At 36.7% G+C, this 24,231-nt stretch overlaps 1 protein-coding gene across 1 annotated transcript in view; it reads right to left on the bottom strand.

Annotated features, from left to right (window-relative positions):
• VPS45 (vacuolar protein sorting 45 homolog) overlaps positions 1-24,231 on the bottom strand; it is a 62,742-nt gene that overhangs the window by 15,409 nt on the left and 23,102 nt on the right. Inside the window, exons 11-14 of the mRNA XM_002919316.4 lie at positions 23,453-23,611; positions 23,131-23,238; positions 22,196-22,317; positions 9,622-9,753 (exon numbers count right to left, since the gene is read on the bottom strand). Of these exons, the coding sequence (XP_002919362.1) occupies positions 9,622-9,753; positions 22,196-22,317; positions 23,131-23,238; positions 23,453-23,611 (521 nt within the window). The remainder of the gene's footprint in view (positions 1-9,621; positions 9,754-22,195; positions 22,318-23,130; positions 23,239-23,452; positions 23,612-24,231) is intronic.

Raw genomic sequence — 24,231 nt, 5'->3', positions numbered from 1 at the left:
ACCTAGAAATTTGCATTTTTATAATAACACGTTTATTTTGAACATTTAAGAGAAATAATACTTCTCTTAAGCATATTAGTTTTGATAGCCAGCCTGATCCTGATAAAATGTGTCAGATTTCATAATTCTGCTTTAAAAATCTATAATACACACAAAAACTTGTACATAAATGTTTATAGCAGCATTACTTATAACAGCCAAAAGGTGGAAACAGCTCAAATGTCCATCACTGACAAGTGGATAAACAAAATATGATATATGCATACAATGAAATGTACTCAGCATTAAAAAGCAATGAAGTATGGATACAGGTTACAACATGGATGAACCTGGAAAACGTTATACTAAGTACAAGAAACCACTCACAAAAGACTATATATTATATGGTTCCATTTACACGAAAAGTTCAGAACAAGGAAATCTATAGAAACAGAATATAGATTAGTGGTTGCTTAGGCCTGGCGTGAGGGAAATTCTTTCTGAGGTGTTGAAAATATTCTAAAATTGACTGTGGTAATGGTTGCACACATCTGTGAACATACCCCAAACCACTGAACTGTATACTTTAAAGGGATGAATTGTGTATAACTTAACAGAAGTTGTATTTCGATAAAACTGTTAAAAAACCTCCACACCCGACAATGCTCTCCAACTCATAGTGAAAACCAGTCCTTGCAACAGTCGACAAGACCTTCCACTGTGAGGCCCCAGATACCTCTCTGACTGTATCTCCCTCTCCTTTTCCCAGCCTCTCCAGTCTCCTTAGACACACGGCATGATTCTGCCTGAGGACACAGCTCTGCTGTGCCTGGGATGTTCTTCTCTCCATCTGTTTGGTTCACTTCCTCACCTCCTTCAAGTCTTTCCTCAAAACCCTTATGGAGGCCTTTCCTGACACCATACTGAGTAGTGTAACTTATCCCCACAGCCCCCAGGCAATACCAATTTCCCTCTACCCTGCTCTGCTATTTTCTCCCATAGTATTTATTACCTTCTGAATTACTATAAAGTTTACTAATTTATTAAGTTTATTGTTTATTTTTGTCTCCCTCTGCATTAAAATGTAACCTTTGCGAGGGTTAGGATCTTAACATTCACAGAGGTATCCCATGCTCAGTAAATATTTGTTGAATGAGTGAATGAACTATTAACTTTATGCTATTCTTGTATGTTCAATGTATATTTATTTATATATTCTAGAACTCATAACTCAGGCAAAATGACTTCTGACTGTTCCACATAGATGTTAGTGAAAATATCTGTCATGCTATAGAACAGCTCATGTCATATATGTAATTCCTAGAAGTTGAAATATGATGTATTCTTCCTTCCTCCCCTGCAATTGAGGGACAGTATGACTAACAAGACAATGAGGGAAGAAGCTGGGGTGTGGGGAGGTAATTCCATAAGAAGGGTAAGCACTGAGACAGGAGACCACAGTGCGCACATTGCAAACCTGCATGGACCCCAGAGACACAACGGACTAACCGCTTGGGGCAGGAGCCTGCCGCATGTTTTCAGAGCCCTGCGAAACCCACTACCCAGATCCTCTTTCAGGTTCTCTGCCTTCAAAAAAGCATGAAAATTATGCCTTTAAAGAGGTTCCTGTGATTGGTTAGTATCTTTTTTCCCTTTGTGTTTCATTATGTACAAAAGGAGAGGGGAAAGCAATACAAAATTCATATTAAACTTCATACGGCTATGGAGAGGAGAAAATACTGACTGTCTCTCTTTATCCAGAAGGCAGTTTTATTAAGAATGTTGCTAAGGAGTTAATTAGCTTCTGCAAAATTCCTTGGTGTCTTAGCAGCATATACATGCCTTCTATTTTAAATGGTGTTTAAGTCTAAACAAAGATAATCACAGTTACACCTAATCAGAACAGGCCCTACAGAAACGAATCATATAGCTACAGAAGGCCTGTGGAACTTTGCTTCATTGTAACTAGTACTTGAATCACTGAAAAATATTTTCACAAAGTGTTTTAAAGAAGGAAGATACTTATATGCTACATTAACAAAATGAATGATAAAAATCATATGATCAGTCGCCTCATGAGATGCAGAAAAAACATTTGACAAAATTCAACAACCATTCTGGATAAAAATTCTCAACAACGTGGGTATAGAAGGAATGTACTTCAACACAATAAAGGTCACTATGACAAGCCCACACCTAACATTATACGCAAGGGTGAAAAGCTGAAAGCTTTTCCTCTAAGCTCAGGAACAAGACAAGTATGTCCACTTTCACCACTTTTATTCAACATAGTATTGGAAGTCCCAGCCAGAACAATTATGCAAGAAAAAAAAAGGCATTCAAATTGGAAAGTCAAAAGTAAAACTATTTGCAGATGACATAATATTATATATAGAAAACAATAAAGACTCCCCCCAAAAATATTAGAATGAAATTCTGTAAAGTTGCAGGATACAAAATCAATATACAGAAATCTACTACATATCTATACACTAATAACGAACTATCAGAAAGAGAAATTGAGAAAACAATCCCATTTACAATTGCATCAAAAAGAATAAAATACCTAGGAATAAATATAACGAAGGAGGTGAAAAGACCTATACACTGAAAACTATAAGACAACAATGAGAGAAAATGAAGACACAAATAGATGGAAAGATATTACATGCTCCTGGATTAGAAGAATTAGTATTAAAATATCTATACTACCCAAAGCAACATTTAATTCAATCCCTATCAAAACTCCAACGGCAGGGTGCCTGGGTGGCTCAGCTGGTTAAGCGGCTGCCTTCAGCTCGGGTTATGACCTCAGGGTCCTGGGACTGAGCCCCACATCAGGTTCCCTGATCAGCAGGGAGTCTGCTTCTCCCACCCCCTCTGCCCCATCTCTCACTCATGTGCACTCCAGCGTGCACACTTTCTCTCCCTCTCTCTCAAAAGAAACCCCAAAACAAAAACAAAAACAAAAAAAACCTCCAATGGCATTTTCATAGAAATAGAATAAACAATTCTAAAATTTGTATGGAACTGCAAAAGACCCTGAATAACCGAAGCAATCTTGAGAATGAAGAGAGTTGGAGACATCATGCTCCCTGATTTCAAACTATATTACAAAGCTATAGTAACCAAAACAGTACAGTATCGGCACAAAGACAGATCAGTGGAACAGAATAGGGATCCCCTCATGCATATATGGCCAATTAATTTATGACAAAGGTGGCAAGAATATATAATGGGGAAAGCCCAGTCTCTTCAGTAAATGGTATTAGGAAATGGACAGCCACATGCAAAAGGATGAAACTAGACCATTATCTTATACACAAAAATAAACTCAAAATGGATTAAAGACTTGAATGTAAGACCTGAAGCCATAAAACTCCTAAAAGAAAGCATAAGCAGTAAGCTCCTTGACATCTGGTCTTGGTGATAATTTTTTGGATTTAATATCAAAAGCAAAGGCAACAACAACAACAACAAAAAACTAAGTAGGACTACATCAAGCTAAAAAAGTTTCTGCACAGCAAAGGAAATAATCAACAAAATGAAAAACCTACTGGATGGGAGAAAATACTTGTCAAATCATATATCCAATAAGGGGTTAATATCCAAAATACATAAAGAACTCATATAACTCAATAGCAAAAAACCCCCAAACAATCCGAAGAAAAAATAGGCAGAGGATTTGAATAGACAAGTTTCCAAAGAAGACATACAGGAAACCAACAGGTAGGTGAAAAGATGTTCAACATCGGTAGTCATCAGGGAAATGCAGATTAAACCAGGACGAGCTATCACTCACACCTGTTAGAATGGCTATTACCAAAAAGACAGGCAATAACAAGTGTTGGCAAGGATGTGGAGAAGAGGGAATTCTTGTGCACTGCTGAGGGAATGTAAATTGGTGCAGTCACTATGGAAAAGAGCATGGAGGTTCCTCAAAAAAAAATTAAAATAGAACTACCATATGATCCAGCAATTTGACTTCTGGGTACTTATCCAAAGAAAACAAAAATACTAGTTCAAAAAGATATACACACCCCCATGTTCATTGAAGGATTATTTTCAATAGCTAAGATAAGGAAACAACCTAAGGGTCCATCAACAGATGGACGGATAAAGAACACACATATATATACATACACACACACGATGAAATAATATTCAGCCATAAAAAAGGATGGAGTCTTGCCATTTCTAAAAACACAGATGGACCTTGAGGGCATTATGTTAAGTGAAATAATAAGTCAGAGGAAGACAAATATTGTATGATCTCACTTACACATAGAGTTTAAAACAAAGCAAAACAAAACAAAACAAAACCAAGCTCAGAGATACAGAGAACAGACTGGTACTTGCCAGAGGCAGCAGGTCTCAAGGGGTGGGTGAAATAGGCGAAGGGAGTCGGAAGGTGCAAACTTCCATTTATAAAATAAATAAGTCATGGAGATATAACGTAAAGCCTGGCAACTATAGTTAATAATAGTGCATTGCATATTTGAAAGTTGCTAAGAGAGTAAACCTTAAAGGTTCCCATCACAAGAAAAAATTTGTAACTATATGTGGTGATGGATGTTAACCAGACTTAGTGTGGTGATCATTTTGCAATATATATAAATATCAAATTATTATACCTGAAACTAATATACCTCAATTTAAAAAAAGAAGGTAGTTAAGAAAGAGTAGTTTAAATAACTAAATGGCAAGTTGAATTTCAGATTCAGCTAATGCATATCTTCTTTTGAAATCTAACGGACATCTTCAGATACCTTTTGGCTTAAGATGAAGCTTATACACAGGCCCCATTCTCACCAAAAATTAAATTAACTTCTGGAAACATACAAGGGAGAGAGGAAAGAACTGCTTCCTGTTCTTTATTTTTTGTCTACAAATAAGATTTTGTATCAATACGCAGTAAAGTAATCTTGATATATTTTATTTAGTAAAAAACTTTTTTTAAAAGTAAACTCTACACCAACGTGGGGCTAAATGTATGACCCCAAGAGCAAGAGTTGCAGGCTCTACCAATTGAGCCGGCCAGGCACCTTCAATCTTTATGTATTTTAGAAATAGAAGGTATCCCAGGATGAAGGTTATTCAAATTGCTACATGAGAGGTAAGGGTGCATGTAACTTTCTAGGATGCAAGAGACCAATTTTGACCTATCTGCTATTACATTAAGTATCTTGTCCCAAATAATAAACTAGGAAGTGGTGGTGCTGGGATCTGACTGCAGAATAAACCTGTAGTGATCTTAAGTTTTACTTGAGACATCAGGGAAATCAAGTGACCTGTATCCCAGAAATATCCTGCAACAGGCACTTCTCACTCTGGAGGGATAGCAGTTTCTGTATCAGCACATCACATCCCCAGTGACAAGATGTGATTTTTTTTTCCTGTTTATTGGGAAATCCAATATTCCCACTAAACCATATCCTTGTTGGGGCAGCCCATATCGCATTTCACATGATTCCAAGTATTAAAGGAGGACACTCATCATGCACATCTAAAAGTATACTGTTTCCTGATCACCAGTCTCTTAAAATAAAACTTCTGTGCTGTACAGCTCTTGGGGTCAATGCTACGTGTCACTTATTCCTTTGGACTTTTCCTTAAGAAATAACCCACATATTACATAGGGAATTGTGCAATAAGCCTCCTGCACAAAAATTAAACCCTAATAATTCACAGAAACAAATTATTAAACTTTCTCTCCTCCAAATCAAGGTTCTCTGCTAGCTCACAGTAGCCCCACTATATCCAGTTATAAAACTGATTTAAAAAAATTATTAACCTTTCCACTTACCAAGAGTCTAAGATTTCAAAATATATTAAGAGTTGCGATCTTACTCAATATGCTAGCAATGCCCGTGGTAGCCCACATTCATCATGCAAATGGAACCTTTCCGCTAAAAACTGAAGCTAAGTTGCTTTCTATTACTTAAGCCTTTACAATAACTGATCTCTGAAATACAAATTCCATTATTATTTTTTAAAAGATTTTATTTATTTATTTATTTGAGAGAGAGAGAACACACAAGCAGGGGGAGCGGCAGAGGCAGAGGGAGAAGCAGGCTCCCTGCTGAGCAGGGAGCCCGATGCGGGGCTTGATCCCAGGACCCTGAGATCATGACCTGAGCTGAAGGCAGATGCTTAACTGACTGAGCCACCCAGGCACCCCCATTTTTTTTTTTTACTGATAGTGATAAATTTCACTGTTTACTTATTAGCTAGAGGTTATATCTTTATAAATATAAATGATAAACACCTGATTTTGGATCATTGATGTACTGCAAACATTAACTAAATTTTTTCCAGGTTGGTAATTACCATACTAACTCCCTCCTTCTTAAAAAGTTTCATTGGTTAGGGCCAGCGAACAATCCTGTCCAAGATTTTATCAAACCTTCTATTGCTAAGGCTATTGGTTCAAACATAATTCAATGTACTGCTTAGCATACTGTTAGGTCAGACAAAGAAATACCAAAGCTGGCTAGTTGGAAGAATCTAGTCTAAAGCTTTTGCAAAGCTGCCTCACTTTCTTACTTTTATTTAAAAGATTATTTAATTGCTCAAGAACTGGAAAGTATTTGGGGTTATAGAATTAATGTGATTAAAGAAAAATGAGGGATTTGAAAACATGAGGAAAGAAGAAATTAACAAAAACATCCGGCAAACTTGAAAAAGAAGCAAAATGAACTTATAGGCATTAAAACATAACCTTTGAAGTTAAAAACTGAAATGGACAAATTGAACATAGATGAAGACAGAATTATTGAACTGGAATATTGATCTGAAAAAATTACATAGAAGGCAGCACAGAGACATACAGATGGAAAATATAAATGAGAGATTAAGAGACACGAAGAGTAAGATGAAGGCCTAACACATATCTCATAGGAGTTACAAAAGGGGAGAACAGAGGAAACAAAAAAGCAGCAATGTTCAAAGAAATAATGACTGGAAAATTTCCAGTAATTATGCCAAACATGAATTTTTGTACCAAGTAGCATAAATAAAAATAAATCCACATTTAGATACATAATACTGAAACAAGAACCCAAAAGACAAAAAGATAATCTTAAAAAGAATCAGAGAAGAATATATTGCCTACAACCCCAAAAACAATTATATGAGAGTAGACTTCTTAACAGCAAGAATTAAAAATAATATTCCATTGTCTTCTGACTTTTAAGTGCTGAGAATAAATTATCAACCTGGATTTCTAAACTTAATAAACTAAGATATTTTTAGAAAAAAAAAAGCAAGTGGATGAGAAGCTGAAAGAACTACTAAAGGATGTTTTTAGTAAGAAGAAGACTGGATCAGAAAGAAGGACCAGGGTGAAGAAATAGGGGGAGGGGAAAAGGGCAAATACATGGGTAAATCTAAACAAATAATGATAATTGAAAATAATGATGATGATTAATTTGGAGATTATAAAAATAAGATGGGACCAAAATGCTGGACAATGATAGCTTGTCAGTTGGGAAGAAGCTGATTAGAGATCCTTCACAGGATCCTTCCAAGACCCTTGTATTATTTGTGAAAAGCAAGAAATAGATTACTTTTAACCTGTTTCTTCATTCATCCAACAAGCATCCTTTAAGGGCAAGTAAAACTAATTCATGGTGATAGAAATCATAATAGTGATTACTTTGCGGGAGCTGTGACAAGGAGGGGACATGAGGCATAAGGGAGACTTCTGGAGGTGCTGGTAACATTCTACTACTTGATTTGGGTGGTGGTTACACAGTTACATTTACTTCGTCATATTTCATTGAGTGGTCTGCTTATCATTTATATGCTTCTCTGTATGTAATGAAGTATGTAAGTATATGTAATAGCTCTATAAATCATAAAAAGGAAACTACCACACAGTTTACTACAAAATAAAACTTTGATAGATTATTAAGTTATAACTTTAAATGCAAGTCCTAAAAATGATGGAAAAAATACAGGTTAGTATTTATATAATTTTGGCTGGGAAAGGACTAAACATGATACCAAAGGCAGAAATCAATGGTAGTTTTGACTACATAAAAGTAAAAAAACAAAATATAAAAAAATAAAACTTTTATACAACAAAATACTGTGAATAATATAAAACAAAAACATCAAACAAGGAAAACAATTTGCAAAATTATGTAACAAATGGTCGATATCCTTAATTATATAATAAAAATTACTGGAAAAAAAAAGGAATACCCCAATTGCAAAATGGGCAAAGAATATGAACTGGCAATTCAAAAAGAAATATATAAATGGCTAGTAAGCTTTGGAAACTGACAAAGAGTTTAAGTAATTTGCCTAAATTCATAAACAGTAAGAGGGAAAGTCAGGATTCAAACCCAGGTAATCTTACTTTTAATTAATATTTGTTTAATGAATGAATGATTATATATTTAACACTAAAAGATGTTTATATTTACATCATAGACTACAAAATTCAGGTCGTAAAACAGAATGTAGAAGAGATCCCTTTTCTGCTGATATACTCACATAAATGTTTAGAAAAAAAAGAACTGAAAAGATCAAATTTTAACAGTGGTGAGATTATGGGAACTTTTTTTCTTTCTATTTTCTGAATTAAAAGAATTCAGAATAAATGTGTATTACTTCCATAATAAGGGGAAAAGTTATGTTAAAAAGCCAAACAATAATACAAAAGGAGAAAGTACACAAACACCTCTAATGACTCCCAGTATATCCATGTGTATGTACATGGCTCAGCATGGATCTCTCAGGGTCTCTAATCATTAAGTTCAACTATCATGCCATGCTTCTCCAGTCTCCTCCTCCCGTCTTTCCTGCCCTTAGTTTCCAAATTAATTTTCCTAAAATACTGTGACCCTCTTGTAATTTTACTGCTTAAGTAACTTTCAATGATTCTTCATTTTCTATACAAGAAAGTAAAAATTCCTCAGCCTGGAATTCAAAGCCTCTCACAATTCCGGCATTCAGTCAACCTTCTCACTAATTATGCACATTCCAGCTGGTTGACTATTTGCTGTTCTTTTTCTATGCCTGTTGCCTACAGCTTCCATAACTTGTTCATGTGGTTAACTCTACCTAGCATGTTCTTTCCCTCGTGTCCATTTTCTACCCAAGGTTCAGCTTATGCACTATCTTCTCCATGAAACATTTGCTAATTTTTCTTAGTCACTCTGATAATCCACGGCTCTTTAGTCTGTCTCTCTAGGCACTTATTTTGTTATTTTTTTATGTTCTACCTTTCCTAATAGACAATGACTTCCCTGAGGTAGGATCTTTACCTTATTCATCTTTGTATTCTTCTTACTAAATACTTATTGAATGAATGCAATTAATCAACAAAAAGAGAAAAACTCACAGAATTCAATACCATTATGTTTCACTATTTTCAAAGTGCCAGTCGGTGGCTATAAGATTTCTCCTTTGAACGCAGGGAATATCAATTGTTAACGGTACAGGCTGGTCCTTACTTTTCAGGTCTTTGACCCAAACTGGGTGATTTATGAAACTAATGGAGTTAGATCCTTCATCTCTATTACACTATGAACTGATGCATTTGGTCTACCAGCACTTTAGTCAGCTTTATAAATTTAAGTTTTATTCTCTAGGAAAGGGAACAGGGTCGTAGGATTGAACGTTCTCTCTTACCTTTTCGTGTTATGCACTGTGGTTCCGCCTAGGACAATCCTCACTCCGGGAGTGGTACGGTTCAGGTTATAAACTGTTAGAGCCTCTTCATAGGTGGCTCCTCCAATTATAAACACGATGATATCCTGAGGTCTGCAATAGTGAAGAAAGTTAACATCATAGGATAAGAGGGGAAAAAGGCAAAGATTTGGTGTTACTATTATATGCACAGTTTTAATTTCTAAATCTTTCATTTTTGGTGAAGGAAGCAGAATTAAAGCAGAATAGAATAAAAGGCTTAAAAAAGTTTTAATTATCTGAAATTGGCAGGAAACAGAACAGGAAATGCTGAATAGTGATTTGCTTTCTGTTTATGAGCGGATGTCTTATAATTTCTGTGCTGTGGATTTCAGAATAGCACAATAGTGTTTGCTGGAACCAAATGTAGAAATATTCTTTTATATTCAAGAGGCCGCAGAGTCCTTCACTGTGCCATGATATCAATATAGCAGTGATTTATACTTGTACTACACAACTCCTTTCGTATATAAGTCCTCTGTCAAATACTTAGTACAGTGTTATTACAAGGGCCTCTGTCCAAGGACTTCAAAGTATTCTGGAAAGTACCAGGACATTAGGAGGTTCCCATAAGATGGAAACTAGAAACATTTAGTATTTTGAGTGTAAAAAGAGAATGGGACACATAAAATAATGGTGCATCTGGGAACTCCACCTCTTCTTAAAATCTTTGTTCTCAAATCCTTTGATAAACCAAGAAAAAAAACCCCTGTGAAAACAAACAAAAAACTCTTGAGTATAGTTTTGATACTGGACATACTGACACATCAGCTCAGTCACTTGCCTCATTTGGGTAGCACTGTGTAGCTTTACTGTGTTCAAAATGGCTTCATAACAAAAGTAAGGGCCTCCTATTGGCCCCTTTTATAGCTGTCGACAAGAAGGAGACCATATCATTTCAAAACTGTTAAAGTTTGTCTTGTTTTTCTTTTTTCATGCCATCAAAAGAAGATAAAATTGCTTAATCTTAGCAAGCAAGTAATTTTGTTAAATGACTTATTGGACATTATTTAAAACCACATCAAGTAGAAGCATCCATTTTGGAGGTTACAGCACAAAATTAAATAGACACCTCTCTAATCATACAGGCTTATGTATAAATCATGGAAACCCCCTCCCCCCACATTTCCTTTCTCTTTGTCTCTTTCTAAAACACCTTAAAGGAATTAACTGAGAGAGTATTTATTCTTATAGCACTTCATGGAAACAGAATCAGATATTATGGCCAAACTTAAAACTATTCAGATAAATCTCTGAATTGCAGAGATACCCAATAAAAGGCTCCCAATGATGAAAAGGTAGTTATTTTACAATTAATTAGTTAGAGAGTCAATCACGGCACGTCTGTGTGAAATGTCTGGAACTTAAAATCATGCCTTTAAACACTAAACTTACTTTTTTTTGAGAGACAGATCATGAGCAGGGGCGGGGGGGGGGAGGGAGAGAGAGAATCCCAAGCAGGCTCCATGTTCAGCATGGAGCCCAACATGGAGCTCGATCCCACAACCCTGAGATCATGACCTGAGCCAAAATCAAGAGTTGGATGCCCAACCGACCAAGCACCCAGGCGCCCCACAAACTTACTTTTTAAGACAAAATAAGCATTTAAGACTACTCACCTGAAACAATGTATTTAGCACTACAATGCTTCAGGAGTTACCTACTGTTATATACTCTATAGTCATTTCTGCTATTTTATTTTTTAAAAAAGACTTTATTTATTTATTTGAGAGAGAGTGAACAAGAAAGAGAACACAAGCAGGGGGAGTGGCAGAGGCAGAGGGGGAAGCAGGCTCCCCACTGAGCAGGGAGCCCGATGCAGGGCTCGATCCCAGGATTCTGGGATCATGACCTGAGCTGAAGGCAGACACTTAAGTGACTGAGCCACCCAGACGCCCCTATTACTTTAAAATATTCTATTTTTGACTAGATAAATGTTTGCATATAATTAAAATACAAAAGGGTATACTATAAAAAAAAGTGAGTTTCCTTTCCAGCACAGTGCTCTTGCACCTCAGTTTCAATGCAGAGGGAAACACTACTACTTGCTTCTTATGTGTCCTTTAGGAGATATTATCTATGTGTATATATAGGTAAATATATGCATATATACATATTCACATACATACATACACACTACGCATATATGTATATAAACGTATAGCACACACACACACACACACACACACACACAAATAAAAGCATTTTATGTGCACTGTTCTGCTTCTTGCCCTTATCTTGGATCTAGTGTGGATTTTAAATTTTGGTAGATATCACCAAGTTGCTCCACAGATGTCATTCCACCAGCAGCTCGGGAAAGTGCCTATTTCTCCACATCTTTTCAGCATCATGTATTATCAAGGCTTTTGGTCCTTCTAAGTTGATTAAGTTGATCACTTGTTCCTCCTTGATATACTTTCTTTCTTTTTTTTTTTTTTAAAGATTTCATTTATTTATTTGACAGAGAGAGAGACAGCCAGCAAGAGAGGGAACACAAGTAGGGGGAGTGGGAGAGGAAGAAGCAGGCTCCCAGTGGAGGAGCCCGATGTGGGGCTCGATTCCAGGACCCTGGGATCACGCCCTGAGCCGAAGGCAGATGCTTAAGGACTGAGTCACCCAGGCGCCCCTCTCAATATACTTTCTTCACTTGGTTTCCCAGACATCACATTCTTGGTTTTCTTACTTCATTAGTTGCTTTTTTTCAGTGTTCCTTGATGGCTTCACCTCATCTAGCTGACATCTTAATGGTGGAGTCATTGGTCTTTCTTTCTTCTTCATCTACAATCACTCTCTAGATCAACTTTGCCCAATGTAGTTACCATTAGCCACCTATGGCTATTTAAATTTAAATTAATTAAAATAAAATATTCAGTTCCTCAGTAGAACTAGCCACATTTCAAGTGCTCAATAGTCGCATGTGGCTAATGACTACCTTATAAGATAGCACAGATCGAGCACATTCCCATCACTGTAGAAAGTTCTATTAAACTTATTGATCATCCCTAGATGATCACACCCAAGTTGTACGGTTTTAAATACATCTCTCTGCTGATGACACCCAAATCTCTATCTCTAGTCCGGACAGACCTGTCTCCTAAATGCCAGGCTTAAATATCTATCTACTAGACACTTCTACTTGGATGTTTAATAAATTTCTCAACTCAAGTGTTCAAATTCTTAATCTCCCCCAAGCTTGTTTCACCTATAAGTTTCCCCATCTTAGTTGATGGCCAGTCTACCTTTTCAGTTGCTTAGGATAAAAACTTTGGAGTCATCCTAACTCCTCTGGAATGAAGCAGATAAATTAGAGACATAGTGAGAGAAAGAGAGGGAGAAATAAGCAGTGGCCAGACCATGGAAGGCCTTGCGTCTTATACATCATGGGGGAGTCACTGAAGGGTTTTAACAGGTTACCAGGATCAAATTTGCTTTTTTGAAGGACAATTCTGGAAGCTGTGTGAGAATGAATTGGGGGATGCAGGTGGGAAAAGATGGAGAACAAAAGGCCACTGTAAGACTTCTAGAAAGATATGATGAAAAATGGGACTAAAGAAATACCAGGAGTAGAGAGGAGGGACTGGATATAGGAGGAAAAAAGAAAAAAGAGGACTCTTCAGTGTTTGGTCAAGGATTAAATGTGGAGGATGAGTATAACTTTCAATTTTCTGGTTTTGGTGACTAGGTGTAGCGGTTTAGGTTTGAGAAAAAAAGCAAGACTGATTTCCTGAAAGTAAGACAAAAACATGTGTTGGAGATACCTGTGGAACATCATAGCAGGTATGGATGTCCACTAAACATCCATCTGACATTTAGGCCTAATGATTTCCCTGAATATGGGTAGCAGATGAAGCCATGGGAATAGATGAGTTCGACTTACCTAGGGAGATCGTGTAGAAGAAGAAGAGAATTGAAAGACCGCTTTGGAGAGCCCTTAACAACTACAGGACAAGCAAGATGAACAGCCGGCAAAGGCAACTGAGAAGGAAATTGTCAGAAAGGTAGGAGAACCAGAAGGGTTCTAGTGAAGTGACTTTCAAGGTTAACAGTGTAAAATGAACAGTGGGGGTAAATAAGGTGAGGACTGAAAGAGACCACTGTGCATGCTGTTGTATATGAATTTGTAAGAAAAGGTCTTAGTGTACTATAGCGGAGTCAGAAGCCAGGGTGCATGAAGAAGACAGTGACCTCATCCAGGAAGCTTGACTATGAAAGAAAAAAGACAGGTTAGAGGAGAACCCAGGTTCAAGGGCTTTATATTGCTTGCTTAATAGGAGAAACCTAAGTATGCTTTTGTAGTCTGTGGGAAAGTAGTTAGATGAGAAGCTGAAAATATAGGAGGCAGGGAGAGAGAGGGAGCAAGCAAATAATCAATACAGGAAGGCTTCAGAACAGATGGTAGGAGTCCAAAACTAGAGTGCAGATGGAACGATCAGCTCTAAGTGGGGAAAAAAGGATGTATTTCCTTAAGAATGGGGGAAGGACATTAAGGTAGGTATATGTAAATAAGCTTATAAATATGGGGGCTAGACACTGAGGGAGTTAATGTCTGACAGATTTAATTTTTTTTCCTCTAGGAAACACTGCTGTGGGCTGGGGTGGGTTAGGTGATTTGAACAGAATGTAAAATATTCAAAGCCGATGTGGAGAAAGACAAAGAGAAAGAACTAAGGGTGCATAAAAGTTTGAGTAACTGGGAAGGCCCAAGGGAGTTTAGAAACAATGAATTTGTAGTGGCACTAATCTATAATTTGTGTGTAGATACCAGCCTTAAGGCTAAGTTATTAATCCAATATTAATCTAGTGCTTTAGGCTGCAGGGAAAGAGGTTCTTTGTAACTTACAGGAAAGCATTACCTGAATCACTAAAATTCTCTACACCATCAAGGTTTTTCTCCTTCAAGTCCTTGCCTCCAGTTACTGGCCAGCTTTCTCTTGCTGAGAAAGGTCATTTGCTTAGGAAATGTTGCATGATTATGATAGTAATATTTTTCTATCAAATATGATTAAATCTTAATTACTTAGGGACTGAATATTCAGGCAAAATACAGGTTCTCTTCTTCTTCTTCTCCAGCTGAGAGGTATTGTTTCAGTTCTGACTAACCTTTCTACAGAAGGGCATAGGGAATATGAACAGCTAAAACTCAAGTTCAGTTCTCGTCAGACTCTTCAGGGATATATTTCATAAGGGGATCAACTAAGCTACAGTTGGCTATAATTTTAAACACTGACATGAGTCTCTGTAACCTTTATCATAGTATTACCCTCATGGATATATACAATTTCTTTTCAACACCAAATTTTAAAGAATGTGAATTTTTAATTCTTCCTACTATGTTGTTTCTAGAAGTACCAATGAGCTGAGATAATAATGGCTTCTCAAATATAGTCACAACTGGTTTAATAATCATTAAAGGATGTGAAGAATGAGTTCTGTGGAGAAAAAAAATCCAATGTTGCAAGAATGTGACATTGAGGAGACAGAAGACATTCTACCAATTGTTTGGTCTATGGTGTAACTATCTGGGTGTCAGCCTAGGTGGAAACAGGAAAAAAAAAAAGCAGAAGTAATAAAAATAAAAAAAAAAGTTCAGAAGTAATAAAATCCTCAAAGCTGAAATGAAATTCCATTCTCAGAAAATGAGTTTGTTTTTTTTTACAGTGAGATTCCATATGTAATATTCTTTATGTTGAGGGCCAACCCTAGGCTGACACTCATTATGCAGTTTATCTTGAGTAAATACTCATGAATTGCATAGATTATTTCATTAGGAAGAAGGGAAGGAAGTTTCTCCCTTGCAGGGGTACAGTGACTGATGAGAGGAACCAGACAGTAACATTTTTGAGCTCCTGATCTAGTAAGTCAATTTAAAAAGCAGCTGGGCAGACGAACAAGGAACCTCCCGGAAAAGAGATGTTGCTTCTCTATAGTTGCCCCCCGCCCATCATCTACCTCAAGAATACGTCTGTCTCTTGTGGAAAAGAGAGGCAAGAACTGGGAAGCAAGAAACTCATGCAGGCTCCTAGAAGAGCAGAAGAACTCTATCCTTTAGTCTGATAATTTCAGGGTGCCGGAGTATTTTTGTATTACTGGAGAGGGAAGAAAATGTTGCAGATGCTAACTGTGGGTGTAGGTTATATTAATATAAGGACAAAACGTAGATACTGGGATAGACTCTTACAGCTTGACTGAATTGTGTACCTAACAAAGATGACTATGTCACAGTGGTTATGAAAACATTAATAAATGTTTTCCTGAACCTCCTACTACTTATTCAAGCTGGCTTAAGGAGGAACATCGGTGAGGGGAAAAAAAACCCAACCCTGACATTTTTCCTTTTCTTTCCTCTCCTTGGTGAATTTTAAAAGTAGATGTTCTGATGAGGCCAACGGCAAAATACACAACAAATCATTTTTATATGATGATTGAAGCTAAGTGGAATACACAAGTTCAATTCTTTGTACACATCTTCCGGTGCTCTGTAATTCACTATAGCAACCGAAAGCATTAATTAATGCAGGCAGCAAACACTAGATCGAAAACAGCAGCCAGTTCATGCTGCATATAGATATACAAGGACACCTTGAGAACTCAACCAATTTACACCTTATTTTATTAGAAAAATAAACATTCTTCACATATAGAATCTCTGGAAATCATTACTTCCATACATGAATAAACTAAGTAGAAAAACTTAAGCTTTTAAGAGGCAATATTTTTTCTACTTTGTGGACCATTACGCTTATGGCTAAAATTTAAATTTTTGAGTTCTTAGAGATAATAAAGATCTTATGAGCATTCACTGTAGGAAAAAAGGCCAATGGAAAGGGACTGCTGCCTTTATAGAAACAAAATGAACTGCTGCAACAAGATTCCACTAAATTTGTGTAAGCGTGAAAAAGTGCTTCCTTTCTGAATTGACTGTGGAATGCATGACCAGATAACTCCATTTTCTCACCAAATATTTAAGTTGCTTGTTTTCATGAGGGACAAGGAGCAATTCTGGAGTGAGAAAGAAAAATGAGCCTGCTAAATAGGATATGTGGGAGTCCCATCTGCAGAAGAAAGAGCAAAACTCGATTTGTAGCTATAGCTATACTGCCAAACAGGTTAACCGCATATTTAATAGCTAAGGGCTAAAACAATTCTCCAGGCGTTCCTGATTTCAAAGTTGTATTCTTGCCACATCTCCTTTGATACTTCCTAACAACAACAAAACCAAGGAATTCTATCATGATGAGACTTAAATTATCATAAAGATGACTAAAATCAATGACTCTTCTCAACGTGATGATCCAAGAGAGTAGCTAGAACTGAGAGTGAGGCCAAGTGGATGCAGAGCCAAAATATTGTAGAGCGTTACTGGCAAACTGTAAAAATCTGAATTTGCTGGTAACCAACCAAATTTATTCCCTAGTTTAAATTTAGTTGTCATATCAACTGTTACAGATGCCTACATGAGAAATTTGACACCTATTAACACCTATTTGTAAAGCACTGTGTTAAATATTGTGAAAAGCCCAAATACTAATAAAATATAGTTCTTACTTCAAGATTATGATACTTAATACAATATCAATATCTAATGGGAAAGATAGATATGTATACAACTGATGACTATCTCAATATACAGAGGTAACCACTATTAACAATTTATTCTTTCGGAAATATTTACAGTATATATAAACCTATGTGTGCTTGCATATATATTATATAATACTATGTATATATGTAAAGTTGAGCAGACTTGTTTATATACACAGGTGTATATAATAATATTTATGCTTAGATACAGTTTTTTTTTTACACAAAAGGGATATAGCATTTTGCTTTTCTATCCAATATATCTTAGAAAGTTTTTATAACACCCCATGAAGAGTTATGCCATTTTTAAAGAATGCATAGCACTATACTGTAATTTAGGTAACCAGCCCTCTATTGATGGATATTTAGCTTGTTTCTGTTTTTTTTTTTTTTTAAGATTTTATTTATTTATTTGACAGAGAGAGACACAGCCAGCGAGAGAGGGAACACAAGTAGGGGGAGTGGGAGAGGAAGAAGCAGGCTCCCAGTGGAGGAGCCTGATGTGGGGCTTGATCCCAGGACTCCGGGATCACGCCCTGAGCTGAAGGCAGATGCTTAACGACTGAGCCAACCCAGGCGCCCTGTTTTTTTTTTTTTTTAACTGTTACAAATAATGTTTTGGTAACTATCCTTGTTTATGCAAGTCTTTGTGTACTTGCACAATATATCTAGACAGCAAACTTTTAGAAGCAGAATTGTTCAGTAGGTCTTCTGAAGGCCTCTGCAGTCTACCTGCTATTAAGCAGGGCCAGAAGGTGGCGTGGGTATCTTCTGTGGCCCCTCCCGTCGTTTTGTAACCAACTTCTCTGCCTTCCTCAATGTCTCCATTACGTTAGAAGCTCATGATGCGGTTGCACTGTTTTCTCCTGACCTCCTTTCCTGGTCACTCTCTTATTCCCTGAAGATTTCAGCTCTGGTTTACTGTCCTCCTTTTCACTGCTGTTCCTTTCAGGATTTTCTGTCACTTTCACATCAATGTGGATTACTCATCTCACATCCTGGTCTTCTCACCTAGGATGATCTGTTCTTCCATCCCTCATAACCAATATCCATGATTGTATCATAAACTCTTGCACTGTAAGTACCTGCAGTGTGAAATCTTGAATTCAAGATCTCTTTCTCCAATAACCACCTCCTCAACTTCTAATTCACCTACACTAATACTTGTACTATAATAATTCTTTGACCTTATCAAGACCGCTAACTCACTCAGTAATACTTTATTTACCATCCAATACCCTCCTTCTGTTTTCAATTCCCCAAATCCTGGTTGGGTCTAGCTACCAGCCTTATCCTCATTTAATCTAGTACAGCCAAAAGTTGCTGGAGAAAACCACACAACTAGGCTCATGGACTCTATTTTAAAGATTTTATTGATTGATTGATTGATTTGAGAGCAGGGGAGGAGAGCAAGAGAGGGGGGAGGTGCAGAGGGAGAGGGACAAGCAGACTCCGCACTGAGTCCACACTCAAGTCACATGGGGCTTGATATCAAGACCCTGAGATCATGACCTGAGCTGAAACCAGGAATCTGTAGCTTAACCAACTGAGCCACCCAGGCACCCCTCTATTTTAAATTAATGACCATAAAACTCTAATGCGCACTCTTTTTAGCTAGAAGTCCTACTTACATTTCCCAAGTAAATCTGATTCCTGGCTTGCAAGATGACAGTTTCACAATGTTTTCTCTTTTTACCCACTACCTCAGTCGATGACTTGACAGCGTATTTTACTGAGAAAATAGAAGCATCAGCCTAGACGGTCCCATATTCTCACCATCAAAATTGTTAAAATGAAAAAAGCACCTCTGTTTCTATCAAAGGCTCCTCTGCTTATGCTCTGGATCCCCACAGACTTTACTTGTGCAGTTCTTCCTCTTTCTCTTCTCCATTTTCGACTTTTCTTTTTTAGGGTAATTCTCATTCGATTACGATTTCATCAGATATGCTCTAGAATCTCTTTCCCTTGAGCACACACACTCCTAGCTATCACCCCATTTCTCTGACACCTTCATGCAAAATTTCTTTAAAAGTGTTATATACATTTGTTATCTCTATTTTATGTTACATCCCATAACCCTAATTTGGTTTCCCAATCTCATGGAAACTGGGGGATAATTCACCAAAGACCTTTGTGTTGCCATATCTGATGGATTCTTCACTGTTTTCACCTTTACCCCTCAGAAGACTAGACTCAAGTGATCACTTGGTTCTTCATCTTTACGACACTATGCTCTCCTGGTTTTCCTTCTACCTTTCTGTCTCCTGCTCAGTCTCCCTGTCATCCACTCAATGCTCGGTCCTGGGCTCTTCTTTTCTCCTTCTATGCTCTCTCCCTAAGTGATCTTATAAATCTTATCTCCCATAGCTTTAAATATCACCAAAATCTTGTTGACTCCCAATTTATTTTCTAACATTTCTACTTGGTTATCTAATAGGCATCTACAACTTAACAACTTGATTCCCGCCCCCCCAAAAACCTGAGAGTCATTCTTGACTTCTCTCTTACCCTATGGTAAGAGGGTAAGAGTAGACACCCTCTTTAGTGGAGTAGATGACTCCATTAAATAAGTCTATTGATTCTTTCTCTTCCAGCCTCCTTATCCAAACCTCTTTCATTCCTTACCTGGACTATTACAACCACCTCCTAAATAGTCTCCCTGCTTCTATTTTTGCCTTCAAAAATCCATTCTCAAAAAATAAATAAATAAAAAATCAATTCTCCCTAGAAGGTGATCCTTTAATATGTAATTCAGTTCATGTCACTCACATGCTAAGCTCTTCAATGGTGCCCTCTGACATTTAAAATTTAAAACCCTAATAAAAAAACATTAAAAAAAATAATAATAAAATTTAAAACCCCTCTTAAGACCCTATGTAGGGGCACCTTAGTGGCTTAGCTGGTTAAGCAACTGCCTTTGGCTCAGGTTCATGATCCTGGAGTCCCGCTGAGTCCCAGGACTGAGTCCTCATTGGGCTCCCTGCTCAGCAGGGAGTCTGCTTCTCCCTCTGACCCTCTCCCCTTTTGTGTTCTCTCATTCTCTTTCTCTCACATAAGTAAACAAAATCTTAAAAAAAAAGAAAATGACCCTATGTAATCCAGCCCCTACTTATTTTTTCAATTTATTTCCTCATTAGTCACTATGCCCCAGCCACACTGGGTTTCTTTCTGTTCCACGAACTTGCCAAGTTCTCTCTTCAAGGCCTTTGTTCCAGTGTTCCCTCTGCTTGGGATGCTTTTTCTCTTAATTGTTATGATTGGCTCTGTCTTGCAATTCAAAGCTCATCTTAAATAGCATTTCCTCAGAGAGGTTCTTTCAATTTAAAGCAGCCCCCCTCACCTCTACAAAGTTACTTTGTAGCTTATTACCCTATTTATTTCCTTAATAGCACTTATCTTATTTAAATTATATTCTTTGTTTACTGACTTCCTATCTCCTTCATGTAAGTTCTTTATGGGCAGCTAACTTGTCTTTCCTGTTCCACTTCCCCAGCATTTACAACAGTTTTTGACATACTGAAGACACTCAATAAATATTTGTTATATAAAAAGATGGAGCAATTGAATCATTAACTATATTTATATTTAGGTAATAGTGACAAATGCTAACAGATGCTGACAACTGATAAATGTGCATTTTGTTGGAAAAGCATCATCTTGAGCTTTGTTCAGAAACAAATCACCCAAATTTGACAGGTTTGCTGTTATGAACTAATCATACACAATATATTTTTCTGGTCGTCTATGGTGTCTCTTTAGCAATAAACAGCTAATTTCTTATTTGATAATTCTTATATGAAATTCATAAAAAAGTAATATTTTTACTTTTATCATACTAACTAGAAGGCCATTTAATAGAGTTATACTGTTTTTCAAAAAGCCTCTAAGATAGGTAAATAGCTTTAGGCTGGTTTGCATTCTTTCCACTTAGCTGACATTTCTGAATCTTGATGCCAACATCCTTCAACATTTTATCTGAATGAATGTACTACCTGAATTTAACCCCAGATATTCTGCCTCTCAACCTTGGATTTTTTAAAAGATCTTTCTTTTCTGTTCTGTTTTTGTTTTTAAAAGAACAAAATAGGAAAAAAAATACATTTTATCATATAAAGAGTCATCTTTTCCTTTCAGAAGTTATTATATTTATAAAACACTATTCTTCCAAGACTCTTAGGTTATGATTAGCTGAAATAATAGAAGAATTCTACCAATAGTAACAATTCTCACGTCAATCTATCTGATAGGGTTCCATTACATATATTAGGCTCTTTGATAACATGTGGTCCCATTAAAAAATATACAAGAATATAATTTATAACAAAGTAGACTTTGTGTATATTTAAAATTTCAGGCTGGTCTTAGTTAGTTGATCTGGACGAGTTTTGTTTTTATTAAAACTAATAGACCACCAGATTAAAATGATGATTAATTGCTTCCTTTGGTTAATACCCCCAAAGCAAGCTATCCTTTGCTTCTGTGTAACAAATAGCCTCTGTTAATTAGGTCTCAGTTTGTATGCTGGACACATTTGGCAAAGTCCAATACTCACCAAAAATAGTAACAACCTGCTCTGGATGGCAACCAAGCAGCGAATCTATTTTTGGCTTTAATGTTTGAAACTCCAAATGTTAAATGCCATGGAACTGAACCTTAAATGGCATAAGCGAATTCTGATACCAAAGGACAGAATACAAGTATCTGGGATACTTCAAAACACCTGTTTCTTTATTCCAAAAGAAATAATCTTGCAGGCTTAGCAGGTGAATTTATATCTAATCCTGACACATGTAAAACCAAAAGAATCTCAGAACTGAAACAACAGGGGAAGGAGGACTAGAGCAATATCATCTTAGTTGTTGTCTCTTACAACACTCCACATTTCCAACTTTCTTAGTGTCTCTGGTTTTTATTATTAATATCTTGGTTATCTTACCTGTCTCTGAGTGTGCTGGGGCCTAGATAAGGGTACACATTTTCCTTAAGCTTTCCTTTGATGAGATGGTCCAGGGTCTCATGTAGGAAAGGCTGATGTTGAGTATACACATTTTCTACTCCCTAAGAAAGGGGAAGATGATTCTTATATAATTTTTGGGAAACTTGCAATGTAACAGTTAATGATACTCATCAAAAAGGACATGCACTCAACAGGGATTTCATAGGATACATTCAAATGGGAATTTTACGGTTAAATAATTTAAAAATTTCTTTTCATCAATAGAAATGTTCTACTCTCATAAAAATACTTTGTAATTTAAGCCTAGCTATAACTATTATAAAAGAATTTTGAAAATGGAATTGCTTAAATCCTTTATCATCTTTTCAGTGATTCTTATTCTTTTGTTAAAATGTTATATGATAGATAGAGCAAATAAGAGGAAAAGACCATGTAGAAAAGGAGTCTAGAAATAACTCAGGAAAATGGAAACATTTCAGGAAACATAAGAAAGGTCTGCAGATTAAAACTAATTTTATTTTTTACCATTTTAAGAAAATAGTGTTTTTTAAAAGATCTATAGTTGTTTGCTTAAATTTCCTTCAAAGAAAAACTACCAAACAAATCTTAATTGATAAACAAATGGAGTAAAACAGCTATATCTTACAGAACTGTCCGTGTTTTACTCTGGGGTATTTCCTGGAAATATTCTGTTATTCCCTGTTCAGCTGTTTGGTCCAATGCTGATGCTGCTCCAATACAGAAAGCATTTGAAGAAAAAGCTTTCGGGGGGATGTCTGCTTTATTTCTTTTAACTGACATAGTACTAAATCAGCAGAAATGCTGAAGTTACTTTGAAGATCTTATTTATTCACTCTCAGCCGCAGGGGCTTCCACTGCTTCTCATTTAGGAAAGTACAGAGGACACGCCATACCTTCAATCCTTTGAGGAACTGTTTGGTAATAGCCACAGCATCTTTAGGGCTGAAGAGGTCACTTCCTCTAACCCGTTTACCACCATATTCAACTACTGCAGACACGAGCTATTAGGAAAAAAGAGAAACCACCTCTTATTGCTTGGGGATCAGGAAACTCATTTCATAAGAAAATACCCTTTATTAAGGAAATGAAAACATGAGAGGACAGAATTATATGCTTCTGTAAGTAAAAGCAGTATAATTTCTCATTTGTCAGAGCTAAGAATATAATAATAGAGTTGCTAGCTGTGTGGTGGGATTAATATGCAAATTTGGTTACCTTTCGATACTTCTCAGAAACACCTTTATTCCTGAGGTCCATCATCAGCCCTGGTAGGCTGTTGCTGCTGTGTCGCTCATAATGTAGAGCATAGAGCATCACCAGGCGGGTAGCGTCAAACTCTGTCACTTTCGGGTTCTGCAAGAGCCTCTTTACATTCTGAAAAAAGAGAGAGCTGATATTTATCCCCTCTTCACCTGAGTGATGTATAATATCTTAGGTCTAATAATTATTGGATGGCAGTGATGAATCTGAGTTCATGACTAAGATTACTACTATGGCAATGTACAGGTTATAGGTTTAGCAATTGTTTCAACTAGAGAAAATTAAATGCCTTTGCCTAAGACAAGAATTAAATAAGGAAAAAGAATTCCCATTGCAATTACTTTAGGACAAAAGTGAATTTAACTATGGATAGTTCCTTCTTTCTTTCCTTTGATGAGATGGCCTATGGTCTCATTTGGGAAAGGTTGCAGTTTTCTTGTTGAAACAAGGAACATATTCTATTTCCACCATTTCAATCAACACAGCACACAACAGAACTGACCCACTGACTTGCAAAATTATTGCTTAGAGTTAGTGCCTGACCAGTGAAACGGAGACAAGTTGGTAGAATTTTATGTAGGAAGACTAGGCTTAATCTCCAAGAAGCATCAGATGTAACAATATGTTTTCACATGGCTTTTAGAGATAGGAGTATGTAAAGCACATTATCTCTAAATTGAACACTTGTGATCTTAAGAGGGCAGGTACTGAAAGCAAAGGAAGCCGGACAAAAT

The sequence above is a fragment of the Ailuropoda melanoleuca genome, chromosome 2 (genome assembly GCF_002007445.2).
Source record: "Ailuropoda melanoleuca isolate Jingjing chromosome 2, ASM200744v2, whole genome shotgun sequence".
Lineage (NCBI taxonomy): Eukaryota > Metazoa > Chordata > Mammalia > Carnivora > Ursidae > Ailuropoda > Ailuropoda melanoleuca.
The sequence above is the reverse complement of the archived record's forward strand: the minus strand, read 5'-3'. Positions and strand labels throughout refer to the sequence as shown.